At 39.6% G+C, this 18,593-nt stretch overlaps 1 protein-coding gene across 1 annotated transcript in view; it reads left to right on the forward strand.

Annotated features, from left to right (window-relative positions):
• Positions 1 to 5,853, forward strand: part of VWA3B (von Willebrand factor A domain containing 3B) — a 217,404-nt gene extending 211,551 nt beyond the window's left edge. The window contains 2 exon segments of the mRNA XM_054586153.1: positions 5,593 to 5,809; positions 5,812 to 5,853. Of these exon segments, the coding sequence (XP_054442128.1) occupies positions 5,593 to 5,809; positions 5,812 to 5,853 (259 nt within the window).
• The last annotated feature ends 12,740 nt before the right edge of the window (positions 5,854 to 18,593 follow it).

The raw sequence follows: 18,593 nt of genomic DNA on the forward strand, positions 1-18,593 counted from the left end.
CACATGGACCAGGATCAATCCTTTGCCCTCCCTTCTTTTCTTCTTGGGGCCTTCAGTTTGGGGCAATGGAGAGTATTTTCTACAGGCCCCTCTTCTGGTTCCTAACTGAAGGGTGCACAGTGAAGACAGCAAGGAAGTATTTGAAAGGCAAAGGGTTCAAACTTAATTAAACATGGCCAGAGCTGATGCAAATTTTCATTTTCAATTCAAAATTTGACATTTGATTTTGAATGATTTTTGAAGACATTTTAGCAAGGTTGGATTGCAAAATATGTTCTCCATTTGGCTAAGTTCTTAGTTCTTAGCTAGTTGTTAAATGAGAGAGGTTTAGTATCACTGTATTTGCAATGTGAAATTGCATGAGGCTGTTAGGGATTTTCTCTTTCCTTTGTTAAATGATTAATTGAGTTCTCTGACAGCACAGCTGAGAGAGGTGTGTATTGGATGGAGGAAAATTACTGCCTTCCCTTACCTTCAGTACCTTTCATGGCATCAGTGAGGTCTGTTCTGAGTAAAAAGATGGCCTAACCTGTCTATGACTTTCTCCAGTTAGAGAACACCCATGTAATTTCTCCCTTGTGACCTCCTCAATAACTCCATGAGACCAACGAACCAGGAGGAGTTTTCCCCCATTTGGCATGGACTTGCAGCCCCGAGTTCTTCCCTGACCAACCCTGGCTCACCCCAGAAGGCTGTGGCCTTGGCTGCTGCAGGGGAGGTGTGCCTGGTGGGTCTGATGCTCTGTCTTCTGGTTTTCTCTACTCAATCAACCACCCACAGGCTGGGAACTAAGCACTCTGGGCAGGGCACCTCTGTCAGGCCTGAGCTGAATTCATGTACCTAGTGTCATGTGACTGTCAGACATCCCTCCTGGCAGAGCTGGAATCCATCATCCCTTCTTTTTTGACAGAGCCAGGCTTGGGCTGATTACTTCCAAGGATTCTCTTTGAGAAGTCTCATTTTAGGGCGAGTTATAAGTGTGATCTCAGGAAACCGAGATAGGACTAATTATTTTCTTTGTGCTTCAGGAAAATCACTGGACATCTGAAGGAGGTTGTTGGGCACTGAGATCCTTAATGCAAGGATCTCCCCTTGATGTGTGATTGTAATTGTATGATCTTAGGGACATGGCTGGGCATGAGTCCGCAGGAGGGGAGACCCTCTTCCAGGGTTCTGGTGTGGATTGTTTAGGTCTGTGGTCATCTCTCAATTCCTGCTACACAAAATATTACCCTCTTGTTACCTCTCTTTGAGTAGTTCAGTCATTTTCCATCAGGCTATTTGGATTTATGAGTATCTCCCAAAGGGAATTATAATTCCCATATTGTTTAATACTCCTCCCTTTTCTCCTTGTAGTGTGACCTCACATTGTCTTACTGAAAAAAAAGTGGTATTAAGTCATCAATTGAAACTTCAAGATTGAGCACTCCCTCTGACATTACATGAGATGAATCACTTCCCTGTCACTACTGACAACTTTTTCCTTAGAAGGAGCTGTGCATCTGGACTCATTTAGCTTCTCTATGTTATTACTTCCTTGGACCCTTCTGGCCAGATCAGAAGGCCCACTTTTTATGCTGGAGCAAAGCCCTAAAAAACAAGCACTCAGAAATAAACCCTGTCTGTGAGTGTCCTACTATCCAGAGAGAAAAGTGCCTGTTTTCAGAAATTGTGCTGTGGTGCCTTAGTATTGGAAATAAGAGAACACAAAGAGCCAGATATTCTTTAACCCTGAGGACCAATGGTGGCAATTTGAGTGGCAACAGCCTTTTCTTAGTCTCTCCCTGTCCTGCCCCTTCCATTGTTAAAACTCAGGTACCTCCTGGTCCTCATCAAACATCTGTTCAGAGCCTACCCCACAGGTCCTGTTTTTTATGTTCTAAGACACTTTGCTGACACAGACACACTGTTGGCAGAATAGAAATGAGGCCTCAGAACCAGTGAGAAGATGGGCAAGCTGACAATGCTGAACCAAGCAAGTGATGGGTTTTGACCCAAGAGAGAGTGGAGTGGGTGTCAGCACTCTCTTCCCCAAAGCACCCAGCTGCTTCTGAAGAGTCAGCAAAGGCACAGTACCTGGCTCCTTTCCCCACACAATGTTGGTCTATTTCTCATATTATTTAACCAAATCTGTGGCCTGAAAATCTGTGGTTAATTAATAGGACACTTAATTAACTCAGTTTTGGTATGAGATAGGTCAAAAGAAAGCTGTTAGCAGGGCCTTCCCAGCATGTTGACAGAGAATGTCCACTGGCGGTGAGTCAGGAGCACAGTGCCTACCCCTTTCCACAGAGGTGATTTGGGCCAAGGCGAATGAGGTGCATGGGGTGGAGGCCCAGAGCTGTCACACCCTCCAATAAGAGGACATTTCCTCATGGAATATCTTGAACTTGGTCAACATCAGTCATTTTGGAGAGTGTAATAGGGTGGCTGAGCAGCATCTGCTTGGTGGTAGTAAATGCTTTTCCTTGATCAAAATCCCATTCTGCTTTTTATTCTAATCATGACAATTTGTATTGCTTTATTCTTGTTCCAAAAGTAATGCATAGTTATGCAATTTAGAAATAAAAAGCAAAAAGCAAAGGAATATATAAAAAAATCCATAGTCCCACATTTCAGAAGTAGTCACCATTTATATTTGATACATATTTTTCTAGAGTGTTTTCTGTGTTGATTCTCTTTACTCAAAATAAAAATCTTTGTTTCTGTTCGACATTGATGACAGTTGCAAAAAATGTTTTAAATGTGGATAAGTGACAATTCTATTGGAATCCATTTCCCGGGGGCAACTATTAACAGACTAATGCAAGGGTTTCCAGTCATCCTTATATACATTCACAATCCTAATAACAAGAATGAAAATGTAGCATACATTCTGTTTTGTAACTTTTTTCCATTTAACAATATATTATTTGCATCTTTGCATGATAAGGACACCTCTTGTTTGATTGCCTGCTCAGAATTTAATTTTAATAACTTAACAATATGTGACCAATCTCCTGTGGAGGGCTAGACATGCACTGCTTCTTATTCTTTCTTGCTCTCCTTCTTGGGTTCCTTCCAAGATTGATATTTTCCCTGGGGCCCTTCAGGTAGGTAGGCAGTCCTCTCCTTTACCTCACTCTTTGGGTGCTTTCACTATACCTGAAAACTCTACTGCTCACTGCTCTTTCCTTGTTGCTATTCTCTCTGAGAGGTTATAGGTCAGAGACTGGACTATGATGAATTCTAATCCATGGGACAGACAGAAAAACCTCTGAAAGGGAAATCTCATGTATCACCCTAGTCTGCTCTCAAGGGAGGTAACAATCTGAGGTTTAATTGATGGTAATGTGGTAGATGAGACTTTATATTTCAAAGAACAAGGCTGGTAATTACAACCTGGTGGTGTGACTTCAAGATGAGTCTCTGAGAACCTGACCTCACAGAACCTATACATTCACACAGGTGCTGGCCATATATTTAAAGGTAATTTTAGTAGTGGCTTCCTGGGAAGCTTTTTTCCAATGCTACTGCTATTGCTCAGGTCATTCTTTTTTATTATGGTTAAATGTACAAAAATAACATAAACTATACCATTTTAATCATTTAAGCATACAGTTCAGTGACATTAAGTACTGAACTTATTGTGCAACCATCACCATTATCCATCTTCAGAACTTTTTCATCATCCCAAACTGAAATTCTGTAACTATTGAATGCTAACTCCACATTCCCTCTTCCCCCCAATCCTTGGCAACCACTGTTTTACTTTGTATCTATGAGTTTGACTACTCTAGGAACCTCATATAAGTGGAATCAGACAGTATTTGTCATTTTTGACTGGCTTATTTCACTGAGCATAATGCCCTCGTGGTTCATCCATGTTATATCAAATGCTAGACTTCCTTTTCTAAGGGCTGAACAGCATTCCATTGTGTGTGTATATAATATTTTGTTTACCCATTTATCTGTCAATGAACACTTGGGTTGCTTTCACCTTTTGGCTATTGTGAATAATGCAGCTATGAGCATTGGGTGTACAGATATCTGTTTGTGTCCCTGCTTTCATTCCTGTGGGTATGTAACCAGAAGTGGAATTCCTGAATCATATGGTAGTTCTATTTTTAATTATTTTTATTTTTATTTATTTCTTTTTAGAGATGGGAAGGGAGGGAGGAAGAGAGAGAAACATCAATGTATGGTTGCTTCTTGAGTGCCCCCCTACTGGGGGCCTGACTCACAACCCAGGCACGCACCATGATGGGGTATTGAACCACAACCCTTTGATTCACAGTCTGGCCCTCAATCCACTGAGCCAAACCAGCCAGGGCTATTTTTAATATTTTGAGGAACTGCCACAATGTTTTTCCACAGCAGATGTACCATTTTACAGTCCCATCAACAGTGCACAAGGGTTCCAGTTTCTCCATATCCTTGCCAACGCTTGTTATTTTTTTATTTTGTTTATTTTCTTTTTGATAATATCTATTTTAATGGGTGTGAAATTGTCAAATCCATGTTTTAATCTCTCTTGGAAATTACCTCCAGAATGTTTGAGTCTGTCTTTAATCAGTATAACATGTGGTAAATCTTACTCCTTTGAAGAGGGATTTGATCAATGGAATTTTTCTCTTTAGAAATAATTAAAATCTTTTCCCACTCTATTAATTTTTCTTGACAATTTCCAGAAGGATCTGAAGCAGCCATCATCAAAGTTAGTCAGAAAGAAGGCTGGGTGATCAAGGTGGCAGGTACTGATTATGGGAACAAAATATAACACCAGGCATCTAGTGTCCTTAACATACCCAGAAAGCTCAAAAAAGGCGCGTTCCCAAAATGGTGTGCCACGATGGCACAACTGAAATGAGATCCAGGTGTTCCCAGGACACTTTCTTGGAAAGATAACATTTCTGGATAAATTGTCCAGCGTATTTTCTTTGTTTTTTTTTTGGACCCTTTGACCAATATCTCTCCACTTCTTTCACCTCCACCCCCAGCATCTGGCAACCACCATTCTAGTCTGTTTCTGTGAGTAGAGTTTCTGAGTTTGGCTTATTTGAACTGTCACATGTGAGAGAAATCATACAGCATTTGTCTTTTCCTGACATACTTCACTTAGCATAATACCCCCAAGTTCCATGCATGTAATCACAAATGGCAAGATTTCCTTCTTTTTTACTGCTAAATAATATTCCATTATATATATGTGATATGCATTTATATATATATGTAATTATATATATATATATATAATTACATTTTCTTTATCCATTCATCCATTGATGGACACTTCCATTTTCTTGGCTGTTGTGAATAATGCTTCAATGAACATAGGAGAGCAGATATCTCTTCAAGATATTAATTTCATTTTCTTTAAATAAATACCCAGAAATAGAATTTCTGGATTGTATGCTAAAAAAATTTTAATTTTTTGAAGAGCTTTCTTACTATTTTTCACAGTAGTTGCACCAATTTACATTCCCACCAATGGTGCACAAGGGTTCCCTTTTCCCCACATCCCTGCCCCCAACGCTTGTTATCTCTTGGCTTACATCTCTCTCTAGAGACAGAAGTTGTCAAGACCAAGGTAACCTAATTTCTGCTCTCTAGGGAGAACGTGGACATGAAGAACTCAGCGTTCCTTATTATGCCAGCCAAGGAAGCTGGTGCCCCAGATTTACGAGAGCTGAGACAGGAGAACCCTAGGAGAAAGAAAAAGAAACCTGCCAAAAGGCTGCCTCTCCTGGAAGTGGTGTCCTCAGACTCAGACAACCCTTTACATGGCAACAGGTTCCAAGAGTCCTTCCCCAAGAGATACCCCAAGCCCAAGATGGGAGGGGGACGACATTGTTTATCTCTGGAACACCCTGAAATCTCTCTCAAGAGTAGTGCACGTGAGATCACTTCCTAGTTTCTGGGTCAGTTTAGGTCCCAGTACAGCAAAAACTCTTAACATCTTAAGTAATGCTGACATCCACTTCCCTAGAGAAGGTCCCCAGCCCAAGGTTTAGGAGTTAGCCAGCCTCACCATCGCTGCCACACTCGACCTGAGCAGCCCTGTCTGCACTCCTAGAGCCACCCACAGCAGCAAAGCGCCAAGGACCGTCACTGAGAAACCTTAAGCAGTCTAGTAGCAGCTTTATTTAAAAGAGTCTGCATTCCTTCAGGGCTTCTCAGACCTCAGCCCCTTGACACTGCGGACCCAGCCCCTCTGCGAGGTAAGGCCGCCCTCCTCCATGCCACCCCTGCTGTCCCTGTTTGTAACAAAGGTAGATTTCCCTGCCACCCCCCATCTGGATCTCCTACATGTTTGAACTTATTGGTTTTGACTTTTCTATTTTTTTATCCTGTTTTTCCCCCTGGCCTCACAAGGCTGTACTCATTCTTCTGGTAGACTCTCTTCACCCAGAAGTTTAATCTGATGGATTACTGTCAAACAACTTTGAAATTTTTTGGAAGTTAGTTATAGTTCAAGCCTGAAGTCTTGTTTTAAATGGATTATTTCATATGAATTAGAGATTTTATCATTTAATGTTAGGACTGAAATTAAGACCTAGTAACTTGTATGAGAACTGCAAGACTGAACATTCCCTACTTTATTATTTTCTGCAGATTTTAATCCCTCTCTAATTAGTTTTGTCTGTAGTCTGTTGTAGGTACCTCTAACTGAGCGTGGAACCAGAATAAAAACTCTTACATTGGAAACATTTCAAAACTATTGGATTGTGTGTTACTGCTTTCTTTGAACACATTTTAGCAATAACATGTAAAAGTATTCAACTCTATTCATTAATTTCTTAGTAAAATTAGCTTTATTAATTTCACAAATGACAAAGCTTATTCAAGTCACTTCTTCTAGTCAATGATAGTTTTGGGGCTAGGCAATAATAGGATACAGATTATTAATAAGAAAACTATTGGATGCTTTTTGCAAAAACTAGGGCAGCATTCTAATACTCTGATAATTCACAACCTCATTAAAAGTGATGCTCACATTTCTGAAAGCTAGGGAATCGCCAAAGTTATGTCAAAGAAATTAAAAGAGGAATCCATTTGCAAAAATATGTAAGGAAAAGGGACAGGATCCCAGCATCAGGCTAAAAGTAGAATGCAGTGAAGAAGGAATTAAGGAGTGAGGAATGATCCAGAACAAGGCAGAGAGTTGTGGGAGGCATGCTGCCACCCAGAGCCCAGAGTCTCTCCCAGACAGGAAGGCTCTAGAGCCTGGGTTTGGTCTGCACAATAGAGAATGGGTGGGACAGTAAAGAAACCATTCCTCCAGTGGCTGTGATTCATTCACACATGCATGCATTCATGTCAGCCTGCACACCTCCATCAATTACTCAACAAACAATTGAGTGCTGACAGTGAGCCAGGCTCCAGAGAGACCTCAGACTTTTGAAAATGGATCGCCTTCTCCCTCTATTCTATATTTCTTCATCTCCATAGGAGTTCAGGGATGAAGGAGTATGGGGCATGTATACATAATAATAGTTTATTGATATTACATTACAAAGCATGATATTCTCCATGACATTAAATGATATGTTCAATGTGTTGTCCTTCATTGATGTTGCCTAGTCGATGTACTGGGGAAAATTGCAATAACTACAGAGTGTTTGCACTTCCAGCCAATATGGAATATCAGAAAAATGAATCTCCCTTCCCCACCTGAAACAAATAAAAACCTGATAAAATGTATTTAACAACAGCTTCCAAAACACTGGACATAGGCAGTAATCCCTGAGAAATAAACAAGGTGAGACAGCCTCTAGACTGCAGCATGTGCTTCTGTGAGCACTGCCTCAGGTAATTCATGTGTTTGATTGTCACTGAATAAATGTACATCTTTAGCATATGCCAGAAAAAAATAAAAGAGGTTCAGTCTGTAAAAAAATATAATAATAGTAATAACAACTAACTGTCCAGATTTTATGACCACCCTAATGTAATTAGCATGGATCATAAGCCAGAGCAGGACATCAGGATGAAGTGATTGACAGCCATACAGAACTATCTGGAATGGGTACAAGGTAGTCTCTCCCTGAAACAGAGAGATAAGCTCTTAGTGAAAGAAAGGGAACAGGTGTTCAAGAAGAGACTGGATGACCACTTGAGTGATACAAAAAAAGATCCATGCATCAAGCAACAGAATAGCCAACACTGCCTCTAAGTTCAACTCCAGGAATCTAAGGATCAATGACATAGTCCATTATCAACTCAGAGCATTTCCACATAGATGAAAAGCTGTCCTTATGAAAGGAGGGGAGGAGTTATAGCCAACACAATTAAGACAAGAGAAATTAATCAAGGAAATGGAATTGAAGAAGTAAAATATTTGCATGTGATAAAGTATACCTGAAAAACCTGAAAGAATCTATGATAGTGCTAATTCAAACAAAAATAACTCAGTGAAATGGCAGGATAGAAATTTAATATACAGAAATCAGTAGCTTTCATGTACCCAAGTAATGATTAATTAGAAGGTATACTGATAGAGAAAGCCTCATTTATAACAACAAATAAAATATAGTAAATTTTCATTATTTGTGGCAGTTATATTCTATAAAGTCCCTTCTAATACTAAATTTAGCAAATATTAAATCATTGTCCTTAGGAGAAGAACAGGGCTAGAATCCTGAAAGCCTCTGGTCACTTCATTTCCACCAACTGATCAATATGTAGCCTTTTATGTGAGTTTCTGTTTAAAGATACCTTATTTAATCTGTGTTGTTGATTCATTTACATAGAACTCATGGCCAACAGTACTATTACTCATACCTGAATGAAGCTTAATCTCACACATAATTTATTTGTAATTCACCTCAGAGCCCACTTGCACATAGGAACTCTAGTCAGCACTTCAACACAACATTCAGGGGACATTTAACCAGTGAAATCAACAGGAAGCACAGAAACATGAAAAACATGGAACTAAATATGCCTTTTAATGAAAGGACAGTCTTTTACACAAAGCTGAAAGAAGGAAGAAAGGTGAGTCACATTTTTAACACAGCATACACATATCTGCAAATGCCTTAAGTATTCATTTTGGAGTTACAAACAAATCTTAGTGTGTAGGTGAATTCACAAATGTGGAATCCATAAAAAATGAGAGGCAACTTTTCTTAGAATAAACTTAGCAAGAAATGTGCAAAAATAATATAAAAAAACCTTTAAACTATTCCTGAAAGACACAATAGTAGATTTAAATATTTCTTATTTCTAGATAGGATGACTCAATGTCCTATCTCCCTGAGTCCATTTATAAATGCAACACAATCTCAATAAAAGTAACAGCAAATACTTCATGAGGTTTGAAAAGTTGATAAAGTTCATGTAAAAAAATAAACATGAGAGTAACTAGAAAATGCAGAAATACAAAAGTCATGGAAGTAGACATAAAATAAGCTAACATATAAAACACTATAGTATCTTACTGCCTAAAATAGTGTGGTACTAACACATATGCTCACACAAAAGATTGACCAATGAAAGGGAAGAGAGCCCATGACTTCATATGGTGGAGAAGTGAGTGGAAGTCACACTGACCTCCTCCCAGGACCAATCTGGAATTACACCTAAATTGTGGAGAAATCACCTGGAAAACAAATGAACAACAGGGAGAGAAGAGCCTTAAAACCTTGGTCAGACAAAGGAATTGGCTTTAGCACAAACGAACTGGTAAGCAGCGCAGTAGAGACTCAGGAAGGTGGACAGGGCACGCGTGGGTGGTAGCACCAGAAGGATATTGAAAGGGCCAGTTGGATCCCCCTGAGATGAGCGGGATCTAAGCCATAAATGGGAATCTCCACCCTACAGCACCAGAGCCCAAAAAGAACACAGACAACAGGCTGTGAAAAGCTGCAGTGTGCTTTCTGCCAGAGACAGGTGGCTGGAGACACAAAGAGCCATTTAAAGGGCCAACACAAAAATGTGTACTGGCAGCCACTTACCCTGGGCTCAGACAGAGGTAGGGGCAGAGTGGGCTGGAGCTGCCTGAGGAGAGACTGGGGAAGGAGGCTTTGGGGAAAGAACTGAGAAAGTGGATGGTGGGGTCCCGGTGCTGACTCACCCCTAGTTCTGCAGCAGTCATCTTACTTAGGCAGACCACTCCCCCGAGCAGCAGCAACATGAAAGGACACACTAGCCACACTCGCAGTACACTCAGCACTGGCCAGGCAGTGCACAGGCCTCAGTGCTCAGTACAGAGCAGCAGTCACAGATAGTAGATACCTAGCTGAAGGGTATACAGAGTAGTCTAGAGACGTTTGAGGAAAGTCTGGCAATGGAGACATTGGAGAGAGAACTGAGGGAGTAGCCAGGGGGATCCCAGTGATGACTCCTCCCCCATATGGCAACAGCCGTCTTCCTCAGGAAGACCACATCCCTAAGTGGCAGCACTGTTAAAGGACACAATAGCCCCTCCCACAGGAGGGACTATGCCCCACCCTGACTGCTAAGGGCAGAGTGACTAGATTGACAACTGGAGGAGACAGGCACAGACAGTAGATTCCCAGAGGTCTTGAACAGACTGCCTAATTTCAGTTGGGGTCAACAGCTGATATAATCAGAGCCATATCCAGGGAGAAAGAAAGGGGAAAAAAAAGCGGTCTCCTACCATATAAGTTCACACCACAAAGTCAGAAAGTCGAGATAGGTCATTTTAGAAGCAGAAGCAAAAAAAGAAGAGTCTCACAAAAAATGGGAAGAAAAAGAAGCACCACCCAATTGAAGGGAATGGAGGAATCTCCACAAAGATAATTAAGTGAAATAGAGGCTAGTCAAGTATTAGATACTGAGTTCAATACAACAGTTCTAAGGAAGCTTGGTGAGCTCAAAGAGAATTACCAAAAACTACAGGGAAACTTGAAGAACTTACTGAAAACAATATCAGCATGAAAAAAAGAGATGGAAATTATCAATAATAGACAAGAGGAAATTAAGAATACAATTTCTGAATTGAAGAATGCAGTAGAAGAAATCAAAAGCAGGCTCAATGAAGCAGAGAATCGAAACAGTGAACTGGAAGACAAGGCAGAAAAAAGCTCCTAGAAAGAGCAAGAAAATGAAAAAAGACACAAAAAGAATGGAGAGGTGTTGAGGGAAGTGCAGACAACCTGAAATGTAATAATATCCATATAATAGGGATACCAAAAAGAGAAGAGGATGAAGAAGGGATAGAGAACCTGTTTGAAAAAGTAATGCTAGAAAACTTCTCTAATTGGAGGAGAGAAAAAGTCACACAAGTCCAGGAAGCACAGAGGGTCCCATTCAAGAGGACTCCAATGACGCCCACCAAAGACACATCATAATTTAAATGGCCAATATCAAAGACAAATAGAGAATCCTAAAGGCAGAAAGGGAGAAAGAGGTAGTAACATACAAGGGAGCCCCAATATGGCTAGCAGCTGAGCTCTCAACAGAAACACTGCAAGCCAAAAGGGAATGGCTAGAAATATGCTAATTCATGCAAAACAAAGGCCTGCAACCAAGACTATGCTACCCTACAAGGCTCTCAATTAAAATGGAGGGCAAAGTAAAGAATTTCCCAGACAAAAGAAGGCTAAAGGAATACACCTCCACCAAACCAGAACTACAAGATATGCTAAAGGGACTGTTCTAAGAAGATGAAGAAAAGAGTGAGAAAGAGAGGATCACAGGTACAAAGGGAAAGAATGAATAAGTACCTACCAATAATAACTTTAAATGTAAATGGATTAAATGCCCCCCAAAAAGACATAAGATAGCCAAATGAATAAGAAAACATGACCCACACATATGCTGCCTACAAGAGGCCCACCTCAGAACAATGGACCTACACAGACTGAAAGTGAAGGGATGGAAAAAAATATTCCAAGCAAATGGACAGGAAAAAAAGCAGGGGTAGCAACACTTATATCAGGCAAAATAGATTTCAAAACAAAGGACATAAAAAGAGACCCAGAAGGACACTTTATAATACTCAAAGGAAGAATCTATCAAGAAGACATAAACATTCTAATCATATATGCACCCAGCATAGGAGCACCCAAATATATAAGGAAAATCTTGGAAGACTTCAAGAAAAATATAGAAAGTAACACACTGATTGCAGGGGATTTTAACAACCAACTGTCAAAAATGGACAGATCCTCCAAACAAAACATAAACAAGGATATTGTGGAACTGATTGACGCATTAGATCAAATGGACTTAACTGACATATATAGAACCTTTCATCCCAAAGAAGCAAAATACGCATTCTTTTCAAATGCACATGGAACATTTCCAAAGATAGATTACATGAAAGGACACAAAACAAGCCTCAACAAATTCAAGAAACTGAAATCATATCAAACATTTTCTCAGACCACAAGGGTTTGAAATTAGAAACCAACCTCACAGAAAAAACTCAAAAGCATTCGAACTCATGGAGACTGAATAGCATATTATGAAACAATGAATGGATCAATAATGAGATCAAGAAGAAATCAGAAAATTTCTGGAAACAAATGAAAATGAGCACCCAACAGTATAAAACCTATGGGACATAGTGCAGGCAGTCCTGAGAGGAAAATTCATAGCAATACAGACCTACCTAAGAAATATAGAAACATTTCAAATAAATGACCTAACCCTACAACTTCAAGAACTGGAGCAACAACAACAAAAAAAATCCCAGAGTGAGTAGAAGGAAGGAAATAATTAAAACCAGACCAGAATTGAATGACAGAGACTAAAAGAAAATTTAAAAAAATCAATCAATCGAAGAGCTGGTTCTCTGAAAAAACAAAAACAAAAACAAAACAAACGACAAACCTTTAAGCAGACTCATCAAGAAAAACAGGGACAGGACCCAAATAAATAATATCAGAAATGAAAAAGGAGAAATAACAACTGATACCACAGAAATATAAAGGACTGTAACAAATTACTATGAACAATTATATGCCAAGAAATTTGAAAACCTTGATGAAATGGACAAATTTCCAGAAAAATATAACATTCCAACACTGAATTAAGGAGAAACAGAAAACCCGAACAGACTGATAACAGCTGGTGAAATTAAAGCAGTAATCAAAAAACTCCTGGCACACAAAAGCCCTTGACTGGAAGGTTTCACAGGAGAATTTTCAAAACATTTAAGGAAGAGCTGACCTCTGTCCTCCTCAGACTATTCCAAAAACTCCAAAAAGAAGGAAGACTCCCAAACTCTTTATGAGGCCAGTGTCATCCTAATCCCAAAACCAGTTAAAGACACAACAAAGAAAACTACAGGCCAATATCATTGATGAACATAGATGCTAAAATACTCAATAAAATAGTGGCAAACTGCATCCAGCAATACATTAAAAAGATCATCCACTATGCTCAAGTGGGATTGATCCCAGGGATGCAAGGATAATTCAATATTCACAGATCAATAAACGTTAATACGTCACATAAATAAAAGGAAAGACAAAAACCACATGATCATATCAATAGATGCAGAAAAAGCATTTGATAAGGTACACTACCCATTTATGATAAAAAAACACTCAGCAAAATGGGAATAAAGGGGGCATACCTCCACACAATAAAGGCCATCTATGAAAATCCAACAGCCAGCCTCATTCTCAATGGACAAAAACTAAAAGCTTTCCCACTAAGATCAGGAACAAGACAAGGATGTCTGCTTTCACCACTTCTATTCAACATAGTATTGGAAGTCCTAGCCACAGCAATCAGACAAAAAAGAGAAATAAAACGCATCCAAATTGGAAAGATGGAAGTAAAACTATCATAGTTTGTACATGACATGATAGCATACATGGAAAACCCCCTAGACTCCACCAAAATATTACTCAACCTAATAAGTGAATTTGGCAAAACCTCAGGATACAAAGTCAATATTCAGAAGTTGAAGGGATTTCTGTATGCCAAAAATGAAATATCAGATCAGAAATCAGTAAAAAAAATCCCATTTGATATAGCAACAAGAAAAATAAAGCACATAGGAATAAACTTAACCAAGGACGTAAAAGACCTGCATGCAGAAAACTATACAACACTGAAGAAAGAAATTAAGGAAGACACAAATAAATGGAGGCATATACCATGATCATGGATTGGAAGAATTAACATCATCAAAATGTCCAAACTACCCAAAGCAATTTATAGATTCAATGCAATCTCTATTAAAATATCAATGATGTATTTCACAGACATAGAACAAACATTTCAAAAATATATATGGAACCATAAATGACCCCGAATAGCCATAGCAATTTTCGGAAAGAAAAATGAAGTAGGAGGGATCACAATCCCAGGCATCAAACTATATTACAAGGCCACTGTAATCAAAACAGCCTGACACTGGCACAAAAACAGACACATAGATCAGTGGAACAGAGTAGAAAGCCCAGAAATAAACCCGTGTCTCTATGCTCAATTAATATTTGACAAAGGGGGCAGAAGCATAAATTGGAGTAAAAATAGCCTCTTCAACAAATGGTGTTGGGAGATCTGGACAGTTACATGCAAAAAATTGAAATTCGACCACCAACTTACACTATACACAAGAATAAACTCAAGATGGATAAAAGACTTAAATGTAAGTTACGATACCATAAAAATCCTAGAGGAGAACATAGGCAGGAAACTCTCAGATATCCCACCCAGCAATATTTTCACAGATATGTCCCCTAAAGCATGGGACATAAAGGAAAGAATAAACAAGTAGACTTCATTAACTAGGAAGCTTATGCACAGCTAAGGAAAACATCAGCAAAATGAAAAGGGAGCCAACCATATGGGAAAATATATTTGCCAATGATACCTCAGACAAGCATTTGGTTTCCAAATATGTAAAGAACTCATACATCTCCACTCCAGGAAGACAAACAATCCAATTAAAAAATGGGCAAAGGACTTGAACAGACACTTCTCCAAGGAGGACATACACAGAGCCCAGAGACATATGTAAGGAGCTCAGCATCACTAGCCATCAGAGAAATGTGAATTAAAACCAAAATGAGATACCACTTCACACCAGTCAGAATGGACATCATAAATAAATCAACAAACAGGTGCTGGTGAGGTTGTGGAGAAAAGGGAACCATGGCACACTTGGTGGGAATGCAGACTGGTACAGCCACTGTGGAAAACAGTTTGGAATTTCCTCAAAAAGCTAAAAATGGAACTGCCTTTTGACCCCATGATTCCATTACTGGGATTATATCCTAAGCATCCCAAAACACCAATTCTAAAGAATCTATGCACCCCAGTGTTCATAGCAGCACAATTTACAATAGCCAAGTATTGAAAGCAACCTAAGTGCCCATTAGTAAATGAGTGTATCAAAAAACTATGGTACATTTACACAATGGAATACTTTGCAGCAGAAAGAAAGATTGAGCTACTACCCTTCGCGACAGCATGGATGGTACTGGAGAGCATTATGCTAAGTGAAATTAGCCAGGCAGTGAAAGACAAATACCATATGATCTCACCAATAAGTGGAAACTAATCAGCAAAGCAAGCCAGCAAGGAAAATATTACCAGCAACACTGAAAGAAAGAAGAAACCTATGGGGGGGGAGAGGCGGAGGGGGGTGTAGCGGGGAGGGGAAGAGAAAGGGTCAGATCAAGGAACAGGTGTGAAGGACACATGGATGAAGCCACGGTGTGGAAGGATTGAGGGGGAGAGGTGGCGGTGGGTGGGGCAGGGGAAAGTGGTGGTGGGTAAATGGAGACAAGTGTATTTGAAAAATTTTTTAAAAAGAAAGAAATTTTTTTTAAAGGACATGGAATAGAGCCCAGAAACAGACCCAAATACACATGGAAATTTCACATAAGGGTGTCATAAAGAGCAGATATCTCTAAAATATACATAATTTTTGTAAATTCAGGAGACAAATGACCAAAAACTTGGCAGAAAAATAAGCAAAGGACATGAGCTATTCACAAAATATAAAAATAGACTTAAAATGTGAAAAGATGTTTAATTTCACTCATTGTAGGAAAATACACATTAAAACAATATTTAGAGAACTTCCAATAATGCTGCAATGTAAAGTGGTAATGCAAATCCTTTCATAAATAACATTTTTAAAACCTGGATAAAATATTTTTTAAATCAACAAATATTTAAAGACACAATGTAATGTTCAAAAGCACATAGGATGTAGTGTAGGGAGCCTCTTTGAGTGGTATCAGGGACTGTAGTCCTGTGCAAGCTGGGGCCTGGGAGAGGACCCATAAGACTTGTCTGGAACACTGGTAATGCGGTTGATAGGTAGGACCCAATAATAACTCCAAGGGCCCCCTGGGGAAATAAGGCCTAGAAGTAAATTACACTCCTTGAAGCATGCTTTGTTTCTCCCTCAAACTCTGTTAATCTTATACCAGATAACCAGCTCAAGGATGGGAAAGAGATTTATAAAATTCCTGGACCCTGACACAAATCCCACCTGGTGCCATAATGTTTGCTCATCTCGGACCCAAGCATTTCAGTGTGTTCCTGCCATTGTCCTCTTTAAATACCACCTATTCTTTATAAGCTTAAGTTACTGATGTAATTAGGTTACCTGTACATTCCTGCTACCTATCCCCCTCTTGTAACCCTCTCAATAAAAGCCATTGAGCAAAGGGGCTTAGGGCATTCTCCTTGAGAGAGAATCGCCTTCCCCTTTCCTTGACAGGCAGTGTCTGAAACGACTTTTTCTTTCATCCATGGTGAATTGGGGGACTTCACGGGCTGGAGTTCCCCATAATGTAGAGTCTATTCTCTAAAAACTGCATGCTGGAAGACCTGGCCAGATGACTCAGTTGGAGCATTTTACTGTACATCAAAAGGTAGTGTGTGTGTTCTTGACATCATACAGGAAATATTTCACATGAGTCCAGGTGACAATGAGGGTACATTTATTAAATCTGGGGACAGTGAAAAAAGGAAGGGCTTAGCATAGAAGAAGCAACAGGGGAGCCCAGGCTGGGCTGTCTTAGCTCACTAGGGAGTCAGAGAAAAGGGGGTCTTGGGACAAGGTTCAGGAAATTAGCTCAGGATGAGCTGCTGCTGCCCATTGCTCCCCTGGTTGCAAGTCTTGTGGGGTTCCTTAGAGTGTAGGAGATGCATGCCTGTTGGGAAAAGAAGTGGGGTAAGGAGAAGGGAAAGGGAGTGGGATAGGCTGCTCCCCCAGAGGGAGAGTAAACGAGCTTGAGCTGGGTCCTTTGTCTTAAGGCTTTTCTCTCTCTCTTGAAAGCAGAAATCTTAGGGGAGATCTCAGGGGAAGGCTTCAGCAGAATATTCTTTAGTTTTCCAGATGAGCTCTGTCAGGGTTGTGGTCTTCACTGGTTGGTCAGCGCCAGGGCAGGGGATCATTAGGCGTTGGTCTTGGCATCGCCTACCTGATTGTGCTGCTTTTCTGGACCTGGAGCTGAAATACAACTGAGGCCTATATGCTATCTCTAGGGAGGTGACCTTCTGTATCTGGCTGTAAATTGCTCAGCCAGTCTGTTGAGCTATCAGTCCATGTTTCTGTATTCCACTTTTCCTGGCTCACTGGACTGTCTCAAGATCACAGTGTCAGCAGGCAGAGCCTGAGGCTGGCAGAGAAGTTGAAAATTTAAGTAAGGAAGTCACTGAAGGAGTGAACTCCAAAATCTTCCCCAATCCTTATTATATAGGCATAGGGGAAATACCCAAAGTGCCAGCAGTGAGAAGCTATAGGAAATACAATAGAGATGTAAACTGCTTCATACAAGAGAAAATTGTTTGCAGTTTGAGTATAGACAAGTTCACTTCCTACTAGAATAGGAAAAAAATCAAGCAGATGAAAACAAACAAAAAACCTTGAAGAATCCAGTAGAACACATCACTAGAACATACTGCATAAAGTGTCCAATTTTCCAATTTTTGAATTAAAAAAAACAGTAGATATGCAAAGAAACAGGAAAATGTGTTCTAATGGATAAAAGACAGCTAATAGAAACTGATTGAGGCCAGATGTTGTTTTTTTAACAGACTTCAAAATAACTATTATAAATATATATAAAGAATTAAAGGAAAATGTAGTATCAGTGAAAAAGTGGATAAGGAATCTGATTAGAAAAATGAAGGTATTAAAAATATCAAAGAAAGATCCTACAGCTGAAATGTACAACAAAAATATACTAAATGGACTGAACAGCAGGAGGAAAGAGTAGAAGAATCTTTGAACTTAAAGATAAATTAATACAAATTATCCAATTCAAAGAACAGAGACAAAAAAGAGTTGAAGAAATGTAAACTGAACCTCAGAGACCTATGAAATAATTTCAAGCCTTTCAAAATGTGTGAAATTGGAGTTCTTGGAAGAGAAAGGGACTAAGAAAAGAATTTTAACTTTTTTCTTTTTTTCCTGTTTATTGAATTTTTTGAGGTGCCACTGTTAACGAAATTATACAGGTTTCAGGTGCCCAGTTCTACAACACATCATCTGTACACTGTATTGTGTGTTCACCACCCCAAGCCAAGTCCCCTTCCAGCACTATTTATGCCCCCTACACCTTTCTCCATCTTTCCCCACACTCCTCCTCCTGGCAATAATCACACTGTTGTCTATGTTTTCTTTTTCTTTTCTTTTTTGCTCAATCCCTCCACCCCCTTAC

The sequence above is a fragment of the Pteronotus mesoamericanus genome, unplaced genomic scaffold, assembly GCF_021234165.1.
Source record: "Pteronotus mesoamericanus isolate MK-2021 breed Mesoamerican mustached bat unplaced genomic scaffold, CSHL_Meso_final contig_121, whole genome shotgun sequence".
Classification (NCBI taxonomy): Eukaryota; Metazoa; Chordata; class Mammalia; order Chiroptera; family Mormoopidae; genus Pteronotus; species Pteronotus mesoamericanus.